Source organism: Bos indicus, chromosome 2, assembly GCF_029378745.1.
Source record: "Bos indicus isolate NIAB-ARS_2022 breed Sahiwal x Tharparkar chromosome 2, NIAB-ARS_B.indTharparkar_mat_pri_1.0, whole genome shotgun sequence".
Taxonomy (NCBI): Eukaryota; Metazoa; Chordata; class Mammalia; order Artiodactyla; family Bovidae; genus Bos; species Bos indicus.
In genome coordinates, this window is record NC_091761.1 from 119,127,372 (window position 1) to 119,142,852 (window position 15,481).

A 15,481-nucleotide genomic window follows, 5' to 3' on the forward strand; every position below is an offset into this window, starting at 1 on the left:
GCTGACTCTTCTCAGGCCTCAGTTGTTCCTTCAGTAAAATGGGAATAATAAAACCCTGTGCCTGGACAGGCTATCTAGGGCTGCTAGGGAAACAGGCGGGAGGCTATGTGTCAAGAAGAGTCTTTGTCAACCTGCGGAGGCCTCTGACCAGAGCCTGGGAGGGACTCTGGGGCTCTGAGTCTTCGGCCAGAGTCTCAGCGGTCCCCCTGGCTCCGGGCCCCTCAGTGTTAGCAGCAGCAAGGCCGACAGCTCCCCGGCGGGCGGTGGTGGGAGCAAGGCTGCCCAGAATGCACCTGGCCAGGCTCTAGGCCATGAAAAGGCGGCCATTCAGGGCTTGAACAGGAGCCGGATGACGAGAGACAGGGAGCCCTGTGCTGAGAAGAGGAAGGCGGCCTCTGCCTGGCCTCCCCGTGGGGTTGAGCTGCCAGGCCGGGAGGGCAGGCCGGCTCACCGCGGAGGGGAGGCGCCTGGAGGGAAGACTAAGCTAGTGTGTTGGAGACCGAGAGGCTGAAAGGAGGCTTGTGTGTGCCCAAGCTGGCTGCCTGGCGGCGGGGGGGATGTGAGTCACTGGTGGCCTGGGGGAGGGGGGCACCCAGCTGTCCCAGACAAGGGGGCCCAACGCCCACCCTTGTGTGAATGCGTGTCAGTGTGAATTTGGACATGTGTGCGGGGGGTGCGGGTGAGGCCCTGCAGATCTGTCTGGGCCGCCCCAGGCTCCCAGAGGTGGACACACACCCCATCATCCTCTGAATGCGGCCGTGGTGAGACTGGCCTCATCCCTGCCAGGGTCTCCTCCAGGCAGCCAGGGCTGGCAATGCACGCCCTCCGTTATTCAGTCGATGGCATCCCTATGCAGCCAGGAGAACAGAAGGGCCTGTCCCTGCTCTTCGTTCTCTTAGTTGCAGTGGGACAGGTGGCGGGTGGGGGGGAGTGCAGACAGACAGACCTGATGCCAGCCAGGAAAGGGAGCACCTTCTCCAAGGAAGGGAAACTTTGAGGTGGGTTTTGTAAGATGAGTGGAAGTTCACTCGATGCAGAAGGGAGAGTGCATTTGAGCAGAAGCAAGCTGGGGTCTTGGTGAAGGAGCAAGGAAGGCCAGGGCAGCTGAAACAGGGATAGGGGTAGATTCTTGGGATGTGAAGTGCTCCAGGAGGTACCTGGAGCCTCCTAGAGGTGGACATAGGCTTGAGGACCTGGAAAGAGATCAAAAGAGGTCACTCATGGATGCAGCAGGTACCTGCCTAGCACTGAGCCCATTCTCAAGAGCCTGCCAGGCAGGGTTTCACTGCTGGCAAACGAGCTGGTTAGGGGAAGCCCCTGCCACCTGGACATGTGTGTGAGTAATAAGTATCTGGGTGTGTGTCTGTGGGTGAGTCTAGGTGTGTGTGTGCATCTCTGCAAATGTGTGTCCCCGTAGGTGCATGCGTGTATGTGCGCCTGTGTGTGTTCTTACGATGTGTGCATGTATCTCGTGTGTGTGTGTGTGTGTGTGACTTTGACTGCCACGGGTGTGTCTTTCTCTGAGCATGCATGCTTCCATGTGAATGTGTCTGTGTACGAGCGTTGTGTGTCTCTGAGTACGTCCGTGTGCGTGTGCCTATCCCTGGTGTGTGTGTCTCCGTCTCTTGCTTGGCGGCCTGCGTCGCTGTGTGTGTGTCTGCTGTGAGTGCCTACCACACCCAGCCCTCAGGAGCCTGCGGTGCAGCCCAACTGGCCTGTGTCCAGGGCAGCACCTAGGAGTGCACCCTCCATTCCTGCCCAGCCTTCAGAGGGAGCTCTGCCCCCGCCCCGGGCCTGTTTGAATTCTGGCTTCTCTCTCTCTCTGTCTGCCCAGCTCCACCCACACATGACTGGCTCCCAACCCAGAAAGGCCTGGGTGGCTTCAGCTGCCCCCGGACCAGTGATGCCAAAAGCTCAGCTTCTTTGTACACTGGTGCCAGATTAAATCTTGGAGACAGAGTTTTGGGTGAAGTAGAAAAGAGTCGCTTTATTGCTTTGCCAAGCAAAGGGGCCCACGTAGGCTAATGCCCTGAAAACCATGTGCCCCAACTTGAGGAAGATGGAAGTTTTATAATAATTGTTCAGATTGATCAGTTCATGGGCTGGTGAGGAGCTAAGTAGCAGTCAACATCATCAACCTTCAGGTCCAACTGGCCTGGGGTCTACAGGCTTGTGGGCAGCGTACCATCATTAATCATTAACTTTGCCCACGTGGAGGGGGTTTCAGTATCTGCAAAGTAGCTCAAAGATGCTGTTGTGTGTATCTACTGATGGATAAACAGGACCCTGCCCCAAAGCTGCTCTTGACTGCTTGTTTCTCCCTGGTCTCACATCCCTTCCCTGATTGACAACTGCTTCAACCTGCAGGTTGGAACTCAGGGAAGGTCATGGAGGCTGAATGAAGGCTGTTGATGGGGGACTGTTGATGGGGGACAAAGGCCTTAAATCCAGGAGCTCCACAGGGCCCTGCATGGTATCACCACCCAAGAGGGGCCCAGGCACAGCAAAGGAGTCAGAGAGTGGCCAGCCCCCCGAGGGAGCTATACCCAGTCCCCACTGACCAACCTAGAGCTCCTTCCCCAGGAGAGGACGTGTCAGGAAAATGTGAGTGGACACGTGCCACACAGCCAGCACCCTTCTTCTTCCTTCTGGGGGCCTCCAGCTTCGGAGCTTGTTTCAAAGGGCGGCTAACAGTCCAAGGGGATGTGAGCAGGAAGACTGGCCTGGGCAGCTCTTCCCCTGCTTGCGTGAGACTAACAGCTTCCTTTAAGGGATCTACACCCTCACAGTCATTCCCAGCACCACAGCAGGCGATACGTGACCAGGCCTGGACGACTGCAGCACTCCAACCCCTCAGATACGATCGCTGGCCTGTCTAACAAGCCTGAGCTACTTTGAGGTGGGGTTCTGTCACTTGCAGCCAAAGGGGCCCAGGACAATCCCTGCCTTAGTTGTGGGTCTGAGGGTGTACAGGTCCACTCTTGCCTGATGCTTCACACTCCACTGTCCCTCCCTGGCTTTCTCAGATCCCAGGCAGGGGCTGTGGCCACCTCTCCCCTACTTCTCAAGCTCATACCTCCAGTCAGATTGCTGTGGATGGAAGGACCCAGGACCAAAGAGAGAAAGTTCTGGGCCTGGGCATTGTGCTGCTGGCTTATGGGGCTTATTCAGACTCAAACTGAGAGGCCTGTCCAGTTTCTCGCCAGGCACACATGTTCACCAGAGAGCGATGGTTTCTGAGACTCCAGTGTGAATTAACAGACCCTGCGGTGCAAGTGTGATGGCCACCCTTACAGCGCTGGCCATGGCTACGCCCAGGATGTGGATCCTGCTGGGGAGCATGTGAATTCACAGACTCACCCACATCACACGGCTGCACTGATGTGACTGTGGTCACGGCTGCTCTCCAGCCTGCAGCCCATGCCCAGCTCTGGGTTTCATCCCCTCTCTCCCAGGTGCCCAGAGCTCCTCACACCTTGTCTGCCCAGGGGCTGACCCAGGGCACCCTCTGGCCTGGCAGAGACACCCCCCCACTCAGCCCCCCACATCTGAGGGCTCAACCGGCCCTGGCCCTGGGCATCTGTCCTCAGGGGAAACCAGCAGGGGCTGGATCCCAACCCATTCTGGAGGGTTGGTGGAGGCTGATGTGAAAGAAAGTGGGGAGCAGGGTGGGGAAAGGAACCAGGAGAGGAACAAGGGAAGAGGTGGGGAGGGAAAGGGGAGTATGGTCCAAAGTGCGTGGAGAAAGAGGGGGACGGAGAAGGTGGGGGGTCTTGGGATTCTCCCAGACAGGGCTCACTGAGCCCCTCTTTCAGGGCAGAACATCAACCCAAGGGGAGCAAAGAATGGCCATGGGACAGGGGACATGTGGCCCACTTCCACCACGCTTGGGACTCCAGCCCCAACCCAACCAGATGCTTCCAACCCCAGCCTCCCTCCAGGGCGACCCACAGACCCCCTCCACCTCCTGAATCTGTTTCTGCAGCTGCCCTGTGTCCTCAGCCAGGGCAGCGGGGCAGGTGACTGATCCCCTCTGCAAGCTGCCTTCTGACTCCTCAGGGGCCTTGCTCAACCACCCCAGCCCGCCTAGAGACCACTGGCAGGAATCTGCCGGGACTCTGCCCGAAGGACCGTTGGAGTGGGCCAGACAGGGTGAGCTCCAGCTCTCCTGACAGGGACAGGCCCAGGCAGCCTCAGGGAAGCCTGTTGGACTGACAGTGAAAGCTTGACCAGGGCCTGGCCGGGTGCCCACAGCCCCCACCCCCACCCCACAGTCAGGCACTGAGTATTTAATTGTCATCCATTTCCCAGTCTGAGTTCGACCCGAGGCACAGATCAAATGAATCCGTGATGACAAACTGTTTCTCTCAATGGACCAGATTCCACTGGCAAACACTCCGCTGGCTTTGCTGGCGGGCCCTCCCATTCCCACCTCGTTGAGCCTTCCTGGGTTCTGAGGCCTTATGGATTGGGTAAATATTAACAACAATAATACAGCAACTGGTCTGTCACAATGCCATCACAAAGGAGACACTGATCAAGCTTCTCATGCGTCATCTCCGTAATCCCGTGCTGGCAGGAAACTGAGGTCTCAAGGGGACAAGCCACCTGCTCCTAGTGACAGTCAGGAAGTGCAAACCTGCATACCTTCCACTCTCCAGTCCAGTAGTAGTAGTAGTGCTGCCTGTCGCTCAGCTGTGTCCGACTCTTTGCAACCCCACGGACTGTAACCCACCAGGCTCCTCTATCCGTGGGGTTTTCCAGGCAAGAATACTGGGAGTGGGCTGCCATTCCCTTCTCTAGAGGATCTTCCCAACCCAGGGATCGAACCCAGGTCAGCTGCACTGCAGGCAGATTCTTTACCGTCTGAGCTACAGGGAAGTCCCCAAACCCAGGTTCAAAACCCCTTCCCAGGGATTTCTGTGTCCATTCCCAACTAGGCTCCTAATAAGACCCCACAGCTTCTGTGTGAGATGTAAGCGCTGAGGCAGGGTGGACTGTCCTCGGCCAGGCTAGCACAAGCCCCCTCAAGGCCACACCTGCAGGGCAAAGCAGAAGCCCAGGCAGTGAGCTACCTGGTGCCCTGTGGGATGGGTGGCCAGGGGGACTGTGGGGGTTCCCCAAAAGCAGGCAGCCAGGCCCAGGGGGCTGGGCTGCAGGTCAGATTCTTCTTCCTGCTCTGGTACTTGGGAGGGGCTGCTATGAAGGGCACTGGTCCCAGGGTCCTCCTCTGGAATTCGGCCTGAAAGGCCCTTCACATTCCCTCACTGAAGCTTGCAACATCCGGAAAAAATTCTAGTGACTGTTGAGTTTCTCCTCCCCCTCCTATCCTTAAGGCTCCGGAGCCTAAAGGAAAGACCTGCTCACCCAAGCCTCAGGGGCTCAGGCTTCCTATCTCCAGTCTCTGACTGTACCTGGGGGCCTCCTGGCCTCCCTGGGGGCCTCCTAGCAGGAAGGAGCTCCCTGTCACTGCTCTCCCTGGGTGAAAGGCAAAAGAGCCTGCCTCTGGAACCAGGCAGGCCTCCTGGGTTTGCTTACTATGAGAGCTGACGGGCAGGAGTCAGGCACTTTTATTTCCTCCTTTGTGGAGCGGTAAAAATAATAATATTAATAGCCTCTAGGACTGAGTCACTCATGCATGGGCCTCAAGTGTGCTTTGCATATTGCACTGCTTGATGAATCTTAGCTGTTGTTTACTGGCCTGCGAAATGCTTATGTCACTACTACGGGCATTTTTGAGGCCCTACTGTAAGTTCGAGGGCTTCCCTGATGGCTCAGACAGTAAAGAATCCGCCTGCAGTGTGGGAGACCTGGGTTCAATCCCTGGGTTGGGAAGATCCCCCTGGAGGAGAGCATGGCAACCCACTCCAGTATTCTTGCCTGGAGAATCCCCATGGACAGAGGAGCCTAGAGGGCTACAGTCTGTGGGTTCGCAAAGAGTCGGACAGGACTCAGCGACTAAGCACAGCACTGTAAGCTCAGGGATGGGACTTCAACGTGGAACAAGGCTAGAACAGACCTTGGGCAATAGCAGGACCCACGAAGGGTTTTACCTATTTGGGGGTTCTGGAAATCACCTGGGTGGAACACCCACCACCCAGGACCGACTGGGCCCCGGGAGTTCTCGGTCTTCATGCAGCCCACTCCCTAGGAGTCGCTGGGTGTGGCATACACAAACAGATTAATAAAGACTTAGGGACAAAAAGGGGTTTGAAGTGAAATACTAGTTGACAGATGAAAAGGCAGGCTGGGCCAGCAGACAGACCTTTTGGCGGTTAGGAGGGGTTCTCTGAGGTTGGAAGGGCTCCAGAGATGGAGAAGGCCATTGTCCGGGGCAAAGAGAAGGCTTCATAGCGGCGGCGTGGGCCGCTGTCCCCGCTCGGGAAGGTCCCCATTCGGGCAGCCCAGCCGCTTCCTGACCTCTGCTTGGGGTTCTGCTCTTTCCGCCCCAGTCCCTGTCCTCTGTAGACCCCACCTAAGATAGCGGGGTGCGGGGGTGGGTGGGGGCCCCTACCTGGAGGGGGCCAGGGGAGAAGGCAGAGGGAAACAGACAGGAGGAAAGGAAGCTCTGTCTCGGCTTCTCCCACCCAGAAAAAGGCCGGACCGGACCGGAGGGAAATGGCGGGGCCCCCGTGCGCCCGGGGAGATTGGAGGTGGGTGGGGTCCCGGTTCGCAAGCACCCAGAGGAACCGGCGACCCTGGGGAAGCCCCCCAAGGCGGGAGGAGCCCCCGTCCCCGGTGGCGGGGGTGACCTTCGAGTTCCGATGTCCCGACTCAGCCACTCACGCTCCGGCCGAATGACCGTAGGCGGCTCCGGGAGCCGCTGGGGCTCGGATGCCACCTCCGGAAAATGGGTCCTTTACCGCCCCGCCGCGCTGCGCCCCGCGGTCGCGGGGATGGAGGGCCGGGGGGGCGCCGAAGGGGTTAACGTACCTGGGCCGCCGCCTACCCTGCGGGCCCCTCCTCCGGCCGCGGGGAAGTGGAGAGCCTCGGCGGGGGCGCGGCCGGACCTCCGCCCCCGCCCGCCCCCGCCCGCCCCTGTCCCTGTCCCGTTCCTCGTCCCCGCCCGCCCGCCGTCCCCGAGCCCGCGGCGCCCAGAGCTGCGATCCGCGCGCCCCGCTCCGCCGCCGCCGTGGCCCGGGCCGCCATGTCTCTGTGGTGAGTGGGGCCGTCGGGCCGGGGACCCGGGCTGCGGGCGCGGGGAGGGATGCCGCGGGTCGCGGGGGGCGCGGGCGGGCCTCCGTTTCCCGGGCGCAGCTGGGCTGGCGCGGCGATGGCTGGAGATGCCCGGCCGTGCGCGACGCCTGGGCCGGCCGGTCGGCGACTCGGCGACCGGGGTGGACTTGTGCGCTCAGTCTTCCCCCGCCGTCCCTCTGCTCTCTTATGCTCCGGCCCCAAGGCACCCAGATCTCATTCCTGGACTCGAGGAGTTGGGGACCGCAAGGTCTCGCCGGTAGCTGGGTCCCATCCCCGATTCCGAGGGCCTCCTGCGTCCTGGGCGACCCCTGTCCTCCACCCTCAACCCCAGAGTGGCTCTCCTTCCTCTCCCGGAGCTGGGGCCTCCGGCCTGCCCATCGCTTCCCTTCTCTTCTCCTTGCACTGGGGGCTTTTTTCCCCCAACAAATGGAGTGGAAACAACCTGGAGTGAAGGGACATAGCCTCATGGCCCTCTTTGGGGTGACCCCCTCAGTCCAACCCAACAAACCAGGCCAGAGCACTCCCCTGTCCTCCTGGGAGGACGGGGTCTGGGTCACACCCCTACCCCAGCACCTGAGATGACCCAGCCTCCCTCCAACTCTATATAGAGGAAATCTTGGGAGCCCACGGGAAAATGTCTCTCCATTGGGCTCTGCATCACTCGCCCAGGGTGCCTGCACCTTTCATCAGCCGGTCCTGAGGCCACCCCAGGCTGGACCACCTGGTCCCTGTCTCACCACTTTGCTGCCTGTCTCTCCCATCACCCCGAATCTCCCCTCTTGGCACCCTTCTGGCCTGGCCCTGTGAAGCCACACTTTTCTGGCCTGCCCTTTCCCTGGAGTCCCCAGCTCCTGCATCTCCCCGGAAGAAAACATGGCAGGTGGCCTGGGTCTCCCCAGACTGTGAGCTGAGGAGAGAGGGTCCCCGGGCCCAGGGACTCAGGGCCCAAGGACTCAGGACCCTGGCCCTGCGAGCGCTCCTAGAAAAGAACTGATTTCTGCTTCTTAAAGGGGTGTAGTGGGGTTAATTTGGCATGAGGGACCCTGGAGAGTGGGGTCCAACTGTGCCCCTCTCAAGGCAGCAGAGCTGGGGAAATTCAGCTCTCCGAGTGGGGCTCAGACTGGGGCTACAGGGACAGTGGGCTTGCTGGGAGATGCTCGCCCCATTTTCAGGCTTGTGTCAACAGTGAGAACTGTTCTTTTTTTGTTGTATAAGATGGATGGGGGGTGGGAGGGGAGGGACAGGCTTCCTCAGGTTTAGTGAGAGCTTTCTTCCCAGGAGCCCCTATACTTTTTGAACAGGTGTCTTCTCTGCACCTCCAGGAAGTCTACCCCAGTGGTTCACCAGGTTTGCACAAAGCAAGCAGGGTGCCTGAGGGAGAGATGGGGAGCAGGGCAGGTCAATCCCTTGTAGAATCATAGCATTCCCCCAACTCCAAACCCACTCTGTGCCCAGCACTGCAGCTGACACGCCAATTGCATGCTATCCTCATTTGGGGAAAGAAAAAAAATCACAGCTTGGAGAGGTTAAGAGAAATCACAAAACGTCTCCATATAGCTTGTATTCAGTAAGTGCGTGCGTGTGTTAAGTCACTTCAGTCATGTCTGACTCTTTGCGACCCTATGGACTGTAGCCCTCCAGGCTCCTTTGTGCATGAGATTCTCCAGGTAAGAATACTGGAGTGGGTTGCCATGCCCTCCTCCAGGGGATCTTCCCAACCCAGGGATTGAACCTGCATCTCCTGCGACTCCTGTATTGCAGGTGGATTTTTTTTTTTATCACTGAGCCATGGGGTAGCGGAGGGAGGGGAACTTTCTCCATTCATAGTGGGACCGAAATCTGAACTCCAGGAGCCTGACTCCACAGCGCCTGTACTTAAGCTCTGTGTTGTGTGCCTCCCTGATCCTGGAGAAGGGAAGAGGTCAGGATAGGAAAAGAAGCAAGACCTCCTCTGACCACTCAGGGGCCCAGGGACTTGAGTCTGTGTACAGGGGCCATCTGCCCACCTGGGACTGCAGCTCTCTACAAGGGGACTGACTCACCCTTTTTTCTCTCTTCTGAACTATCCACTCCCCACCTCACCCCTACCCCCAGGAAGAGAACCGTCTACAAGAGCGTGTGCCTGTCCCTGGCCTTGCTCGTGGCCGTAACAGTATTCCAGCGCAGTCTGACTCCCAGCCAGTTTCTGCAGGAGCCCCCGCCAGCCTCCCTCAGGCAACAGAAGGCCCAGAAACCCAGCGGACTCCTGGTGAACCCTGACAGCTTCTGGAAGAGCTCGAAGGAGGTGGTCACCCCCACTCCCGTGGTTTCACGGAGGCCCCAGGCCTGGGACGTGAACACCACTAACTGCTCGGCCAATGTAAACTTAACCCACCAATCCTGGTTCCAGGGCCTGGAGCCACACTTCCAGCAGTTTCTATTGTATCGCCACTGCCGCTACTTTCCCATGCTGCTCAACCATCCGGAGAAGTGCAGCGGTGATGTGTACCTGCTGGTGGTCGTCAAGTCTATCATTGCGCAGCATGACCGCCGCGAGGCCATCCGCCAGACCTGGGGCCGCGAGCAGGAGTCGGCGGGCAGGGGCCGAGGCGCGGTGCGCACTCTCTTCCTGCTGGGCAAAGCCTCCAAGCCGGAGGAGCAGTCCCACTACCAGCAGCTGCTAGCCTACGAGGACCGCATCTACGGGGACATCCTGCAATGGGACTTCCTCGACAGCTTCTTCAACCTGACCCTCAAGGAGATCCACTTCCTCAAGTGGCTCGACATCTACTGCCCTGATGTCCGCTTTGTCTTCAAGGGCGATGACGATGTCTTCGTCAACCCCACCAACCTGCTGGAATTTCTGGCCGACCGGCGGCCCCAGGAGGACCTGTTTGTGGGCGACATTCTGCATCACGCCCGACCCATCCGCCGGAAGGATAGCAAGTACTACATCCCCGGAATCTTGTACAACCAGAACAGTTACCCACCCTACGCAGGTGGAGGGGGCTTCCTTATGGCCGGGGGACTGGCCCAGCGCCTGCACCACAGCTGCGATACCCTGGAGCTTTACCCCATCGACGATGTCTTCCTGGGCATGTGCCTGGAGGTGCTGGGCGTGCGGCCCATGGCCCACGAGGGCTTCAAGACTTTCGGCATCTCCAGGAATCGCAACAGCCGCATGAACAAGGAGCCCTGCTTCTTCCGCTCCATGCTTGTCGTGCACAAGCTGCTGCCCACCGAGCTGCTGGCCATGTGGGAGCTGGTGCATGGCAACCTCACCTGCTCCCGCAAGCTCCAGGTGCTCTGACTTGGCTCGGGCCATCAGGATTGACGAGAAACATGTGCCCCAGAGTCCCTGCAAGTCATGAGGCTGCAGCTGCAAGGCCAGGGCACTGCCTCTGGTCCCCTGCAGGGAGGTGGAGGGGTGGGCCTTACGTGCCCCTGGGTGTGGTGGGGTGCGGGTGACCAGGACTAAGGCCTGGCCACGTTCCGAATGGCCCAGACTGGAGACTGGTTCTCTGGCAGCCCTCCTAGCCTGGGTCTGTGGTCTGGCTCCCTCTGACCAGGCGGGAGGCCCTGATGACCTCTGAAGGAACCCTGTGCTCAGGTACCCCGGCTCAACCTGCCCTCGAGGGGTCCAGGGCTGCCCTCTTGTCTTCACAGAGAAGATCCTCCGGCTTCTGTGAAATGCCTCAGTCTCCCCACGGGCTGCTTGGGCAGCCCTTTCAGGAGAAACTCAACCCTGTGCAGGCTCACAGGCCTCCTCCTGTCAACGCCTCCAGGGGCTCCTAGAGACCGAGCCTCAGAAGGCCCTCAGCATCCCCCTGCCCTCCGGCCCCTGACCTTCCTGGGGTTTGACTGCACAGTCTCTGCTCCCAGGTGGCTTCACTCCTGGCTGCGTCCGGCGCTGCTCCGTCCGGCTCCCGTCTGTCCGGAAGCTGGAGCAGCCGCTCTGACTACCTCAGTGATCCTCAGAACCTCTGGATGGGCTGCAGCCCCACCTCACCGCACGCCCCTGCCCCGCGACTCCTCTGCCCCCAGACGCAGGGCCAGAGAGCCGTGCTCCGGTCCCAGCAGTTCCCGTGCTGCTCCGCAAGGCCTGGCTCCCGCATTGGGAAACCAGCTGGTCTGACCCTGGAAGGATATGCCTCCATTACTGTGAAGTTTTATTTATGAAGAATTCGGAGGGAGAAGGCGCCAGGCCTCAGAGGGTGGGGTGGGGTGGGGGGAGAGGTGGTATTCTTCCCTTCCCTTATTTCAGCAAGACACCGCCTGCCTCCACCACTCTTGCCCCTCAGCCCCGCCCCCACCCCAAACACCACCCCCAACGCCCATCACAGCCCCCCCCACCCCCGCGCCTCCAGAGCCATGCCCACCTGCACGCCTACTTCTCCAGGCCCTGAGCAGACCAGCATTGGCCCCTGTGAAGGGATGGAGTGGACTTGGTGCCCACCCCACTCGGATTCAGGGGGTCCTGGGGGGTGGCTGAAGAAGATGTCACCTTGCATCAGGGTCAAGTCCCCTGGGAAAAGTGAGGGATTAACTCTTATTTTCTTAATAAAAGGGGATTGGTTTTTTTTTTTTCCCCTCCCCGGTGTGAAAGTTCCTGTCGCCATTACTATTGGAGGGCCTGTCTGGGGCCAAGGTGGCTGGAGGTTTTTTGAAGACGCAGCTTGTTCCTTGTTGTTGGCTGGTGGGTACACAAGGACCTTCTGAAGGGCCTCTTCATCTCCAGGAGGGAAGCAGAGGCCACATGGGCCCCTGGGTGGGGGGTGGGGTGCAAGAGAGACCTGCAGCTCAGAGAGCATTTTCTGGTAAGGGCCGGGCCAGAGCTGCCCCTGAGGCTGGGGTGACAGTGAGCGTGAGGTGACAGGTGGGCGCCTGCAGGGGCTGGTGGGCTTCCTGACATTCCTGCAGTCAGCCTCGAGCCTAGATCAGGTTGATAAGCAGCACTGAAACAGTGGCTCCGTGGGGTCCAGTGATAGGGGGGCTGCACTGCGCAGGGAACCTTGGCCGAAACTGCTTACCTCCAGGCTGGGAGGGCAGGCACCCCCAGGAGGAGGGACACTGGGACTGCAGTGGGCAAGCCAGCAGCCCCTGCCTGTGCTCAATGGGCCAGATGCCCTGAGAGAGTCACTTGCTTATTAATGTCCACACCAGGCCTCTCCCACAGATGAGTGAGAGCAAGGGCTGGGTCCTAATATAAAGCACCATCTTCGAATGTTAAGAATGTCACCACCAGTCACAGGGCCCTTCTGAGGTGGGACCTGGTGACTGCACACGTCACCAGCTCTCTCTGTCTTTCACGCACCCTCTGAGGCTGGGGGCTGCAGACAGCAGGGTGGGGCTCTAGGGTCTCTGCCTTTCCAGAGCTCAGTCCAGCCAGGGCAAGAGCCATGGAGAGACAGCCAGGAGACAGAGGTGGAAGGGCCACTGGTCCCTGCGCACAGGTTGGGGCCCAGAGACAGCATTTTTGCTCAGAAATGACCTGAAGGATGCTGAGCAGGTGCGTGTTGAAGCAGATAGCTGCTCCTCAACAGTGGGAGGATGGAGTGGGGGGATGGGGGGAGCTGGAGTGTGAGAAGGGGATCTCAGGGCCTCCCGGGTTGCAGGGGGGTGTTCAGACTTGATCCTGAGAGGCAGGGACCGGGAGTGGGGCCCTGGGTACACACCCCTGCCTCTAGGTTTGCCCTGTCTCCAGCTGAGCCGCAGGGACTCAGTGGAAGCAGCAAGTTTCCAGCATGGGAACGCCCTCAGCCTCCGCCCCAGGGGGACCCTTGTGTCTGACCCCGTTTCAGACCTCAGAGGCCCAGGCTGAGCTTGCAGAGAGGGCTGGGTAAGGGGTGGGGCGCCAGCGTTAGCACAGCAGGAGGAAGGGCAGGCAGCCCACCTGTGAGGGGACCAGTGGAATAGGACCCCCCCAGCACAGGGTGAGGAGCGGGCTTCATCACCGGGCCTGCCAGTGCACCTGCGTCTTGAAGAAGGAGTAGGCCCTTGCCTGTGGTCGAAGGGGAAGGACAGTCCAGACAGGGGACACATGCAACAGCCCAGCAGTGCAAAAAAAGTGGGACATTGGAGCTGCCGGCTGCCCGGTGTGGACACTGTTGGAGATGAGGCTGGATGGGGTGTGCTGGTGCTCCCCCCACCACAACATCTTGGCTGGAGGTGGTATTTAAGCTGGTGGCTTGGCCATTTTGGAGAGTTCCCTGATATCCTCCATGCATACAATAGGTATACATATCATTCTGTTTGTTTTTCTCTTCTTAACCGGTCTTTTATTATATAGAGAAGGGTCTCCACCAAGAACCTAGAAGGCTAGAGGGGGAAATTATCATTCCTCCTCACCAAATCCTACCTCTCCCTTTCGGAGCCCACTCAGTCCTTAATTGTCTGGAACCTCAAGGGCTTCCTTCGTCCTGAGTGTGTGTCCAGGAAAAAAGTCTGAGCCGCCCTCTGCAGCTGCTGCCTCTCATCCCACACGGTGACACCCTGGCCCATAGGCCCCCACAGTCCTGTGGACTCTGAGGCACAGTCTTCCTGACAGAGGCTGTAGTGGGCCCCACGATTCAGAGACAGAATGATTCTCTTAGTCACCCTCGCTTGCTCTTCTCCAAAGAGCAGAAGCAGCCAGCTAGGAGCGCTGGGTCCTGAGACTCCCAGTCAGTGACACAGAGTTTGGGGGGACCCTACAAATTCACTCAGGTTCTGTCACTGGGAAGCAACTTTCCAGGGCTGCTGGTAAATTTTAGATAAATTTTAGTCAGTCTCAATCAAATCCTGGGGAACAGGTTGGGGGGAAGGGGAAGTAGGTCTCAAACGCTTTCCTCCCCAAAGACCCCCAGCTTGAAAGGCAAGACGCTTCCCCCCTGCTTTCCTGCCTCCAGTCCTGCATTCCTAAGGGGTCTGCGGAAGAGGTGGCTTTGTCAGGCCACAGAAGGTCTCCTGCCAGGCAATGGGTGCTGCTTGGCCACATTTACATAACTAAAGGAGACCACTCAAAGAACTCTACCCTTAACAAAGAAAGCCTGTTCTGGGGAGACTCGCTCTGTCCACCTCAGCAGGGAGGGAAGCTTCTGTGGAACCGGTTATAGACGAAGACGACTGTCAAGTGAAGAAACGGAGGCTCCCGAGAGTAGGGTCCCATGGCACTTGTGTGACCAAGCACTGTCTGAACGCAGTCTCTGCACCTAACCCCCCACCCTTTTGTCTCCCAGGAACCTCCATGTGTATTTGTGGGGTTTTGCCTGACAGTCCCCAAAGTAGAAAAATGTAGTGTCCCGTGAGTGACTGGAAACTGGGTATTTGGGGTTTGAGGAAGCCCAGCAGAACTAGCACTATAGGAGACCTTTCTTTCCACATAGTTTAAAAAAATATTGTGAAGACGAGCTTCTCTGTTTAGTGGAACACTATACATTGTTTAATACACAACCCCCAAGCTGTCTGCTTCTAGCCCAGTTCATGGTCTTGGAGCTATTCTGCACCTTTTTTAAAACCACAGAAAACAGGGGAGGGATAAATTGGGAGTTTTGGATTCATATACACACACTACTATATATAAAAAAGATAAACAACAAGCACCTACTATATAGCACAGGGAAGTATATTCAATATCTTGCAATAATCAATAATGGAAAAGAATCTGAAAGAGAAGATTTATATTCAAAACTAAATCACTCGACTGTACACCTAAAACTAACACAGCTTTGTAAATCAACTGTACTTCAATTTTAAATTTTTCTAAAATAAAAAATTTTTAAGAAATATATTGTAAATATAATTTTTTTAAAAAAAACACAGAAAGGGAGAGATCCCATCAACTTCTCTCCCCACTGTGGAAAAACCAGTTTTGCCTCCGTTAGCAATTCAATTCCTTCATTCCATACAAATCTGTGCTTTTAGACAAGTCTCCTGTGAACCAGTTATAACATCAGCTTACCCTCTTACGAATAAAATAAATCTTTACCTCGTGTTAATTTTTATACCTGTAGGAGTTAGGCGTTTCTTTTTTCTGAAAAGTATCTTTTACCATCTTTTATATTAAAATGAACACAGACTCATTATGGTTGAGAATGCCATTTTTTGCATATATTTCTGATACCAAACTTGCATCTTGGAATAAATTTTACACCTTCAGGTGAGCCTAGAGCTCAGTCCCTTCCGAAGGGGCTCAGCCCCGCTGCTCGTCTGCAAAGCCCTCACTCCCCCCGGAACTTTGGGGGAAAAATTGGCGTTCAGGCCCCAACCCAGGCGGGGCACCTCCGAACCTCGGAGGTGGGCGCTAGTCTAGGTATTTCAAACCCCC

At 57.8% G+C, this 15,481-nt stretch overlaps 1 protein-coding gene across 1 annotated transcript; it reads left to right on the forward strand.

Moving 5' to 3' along the window:
• The first annotated feature begins 6,626 nt into the window (after positions 1 to 6,626).
• B3GNT7 (UDP-GlcNAc:betaGal beta-1,3-N-acetylglucosaminyltransferase 7) lies at positions 6,627 to 14,942 on the forward strand. The gene is made up of 2 exons (XM_019978509.2): positions 6,627 to 7,158; positions 9,292 to 14,942. Exons 1-2 carry the CDS (start codon positions 7,148 to 7,150, stop codon positions 10,484 to 10,486), a joined length of 1,206 nt encoding a protein of 401 aa, XP_019834068.2. The 5' UTR covers positions 6,627 to 7,147; the 3' UTR covers positions 10,487 to 14,942.
• The last annotated feature ends 539 nt before the right edge of the window (positions 14,943 to 15,481 follow it).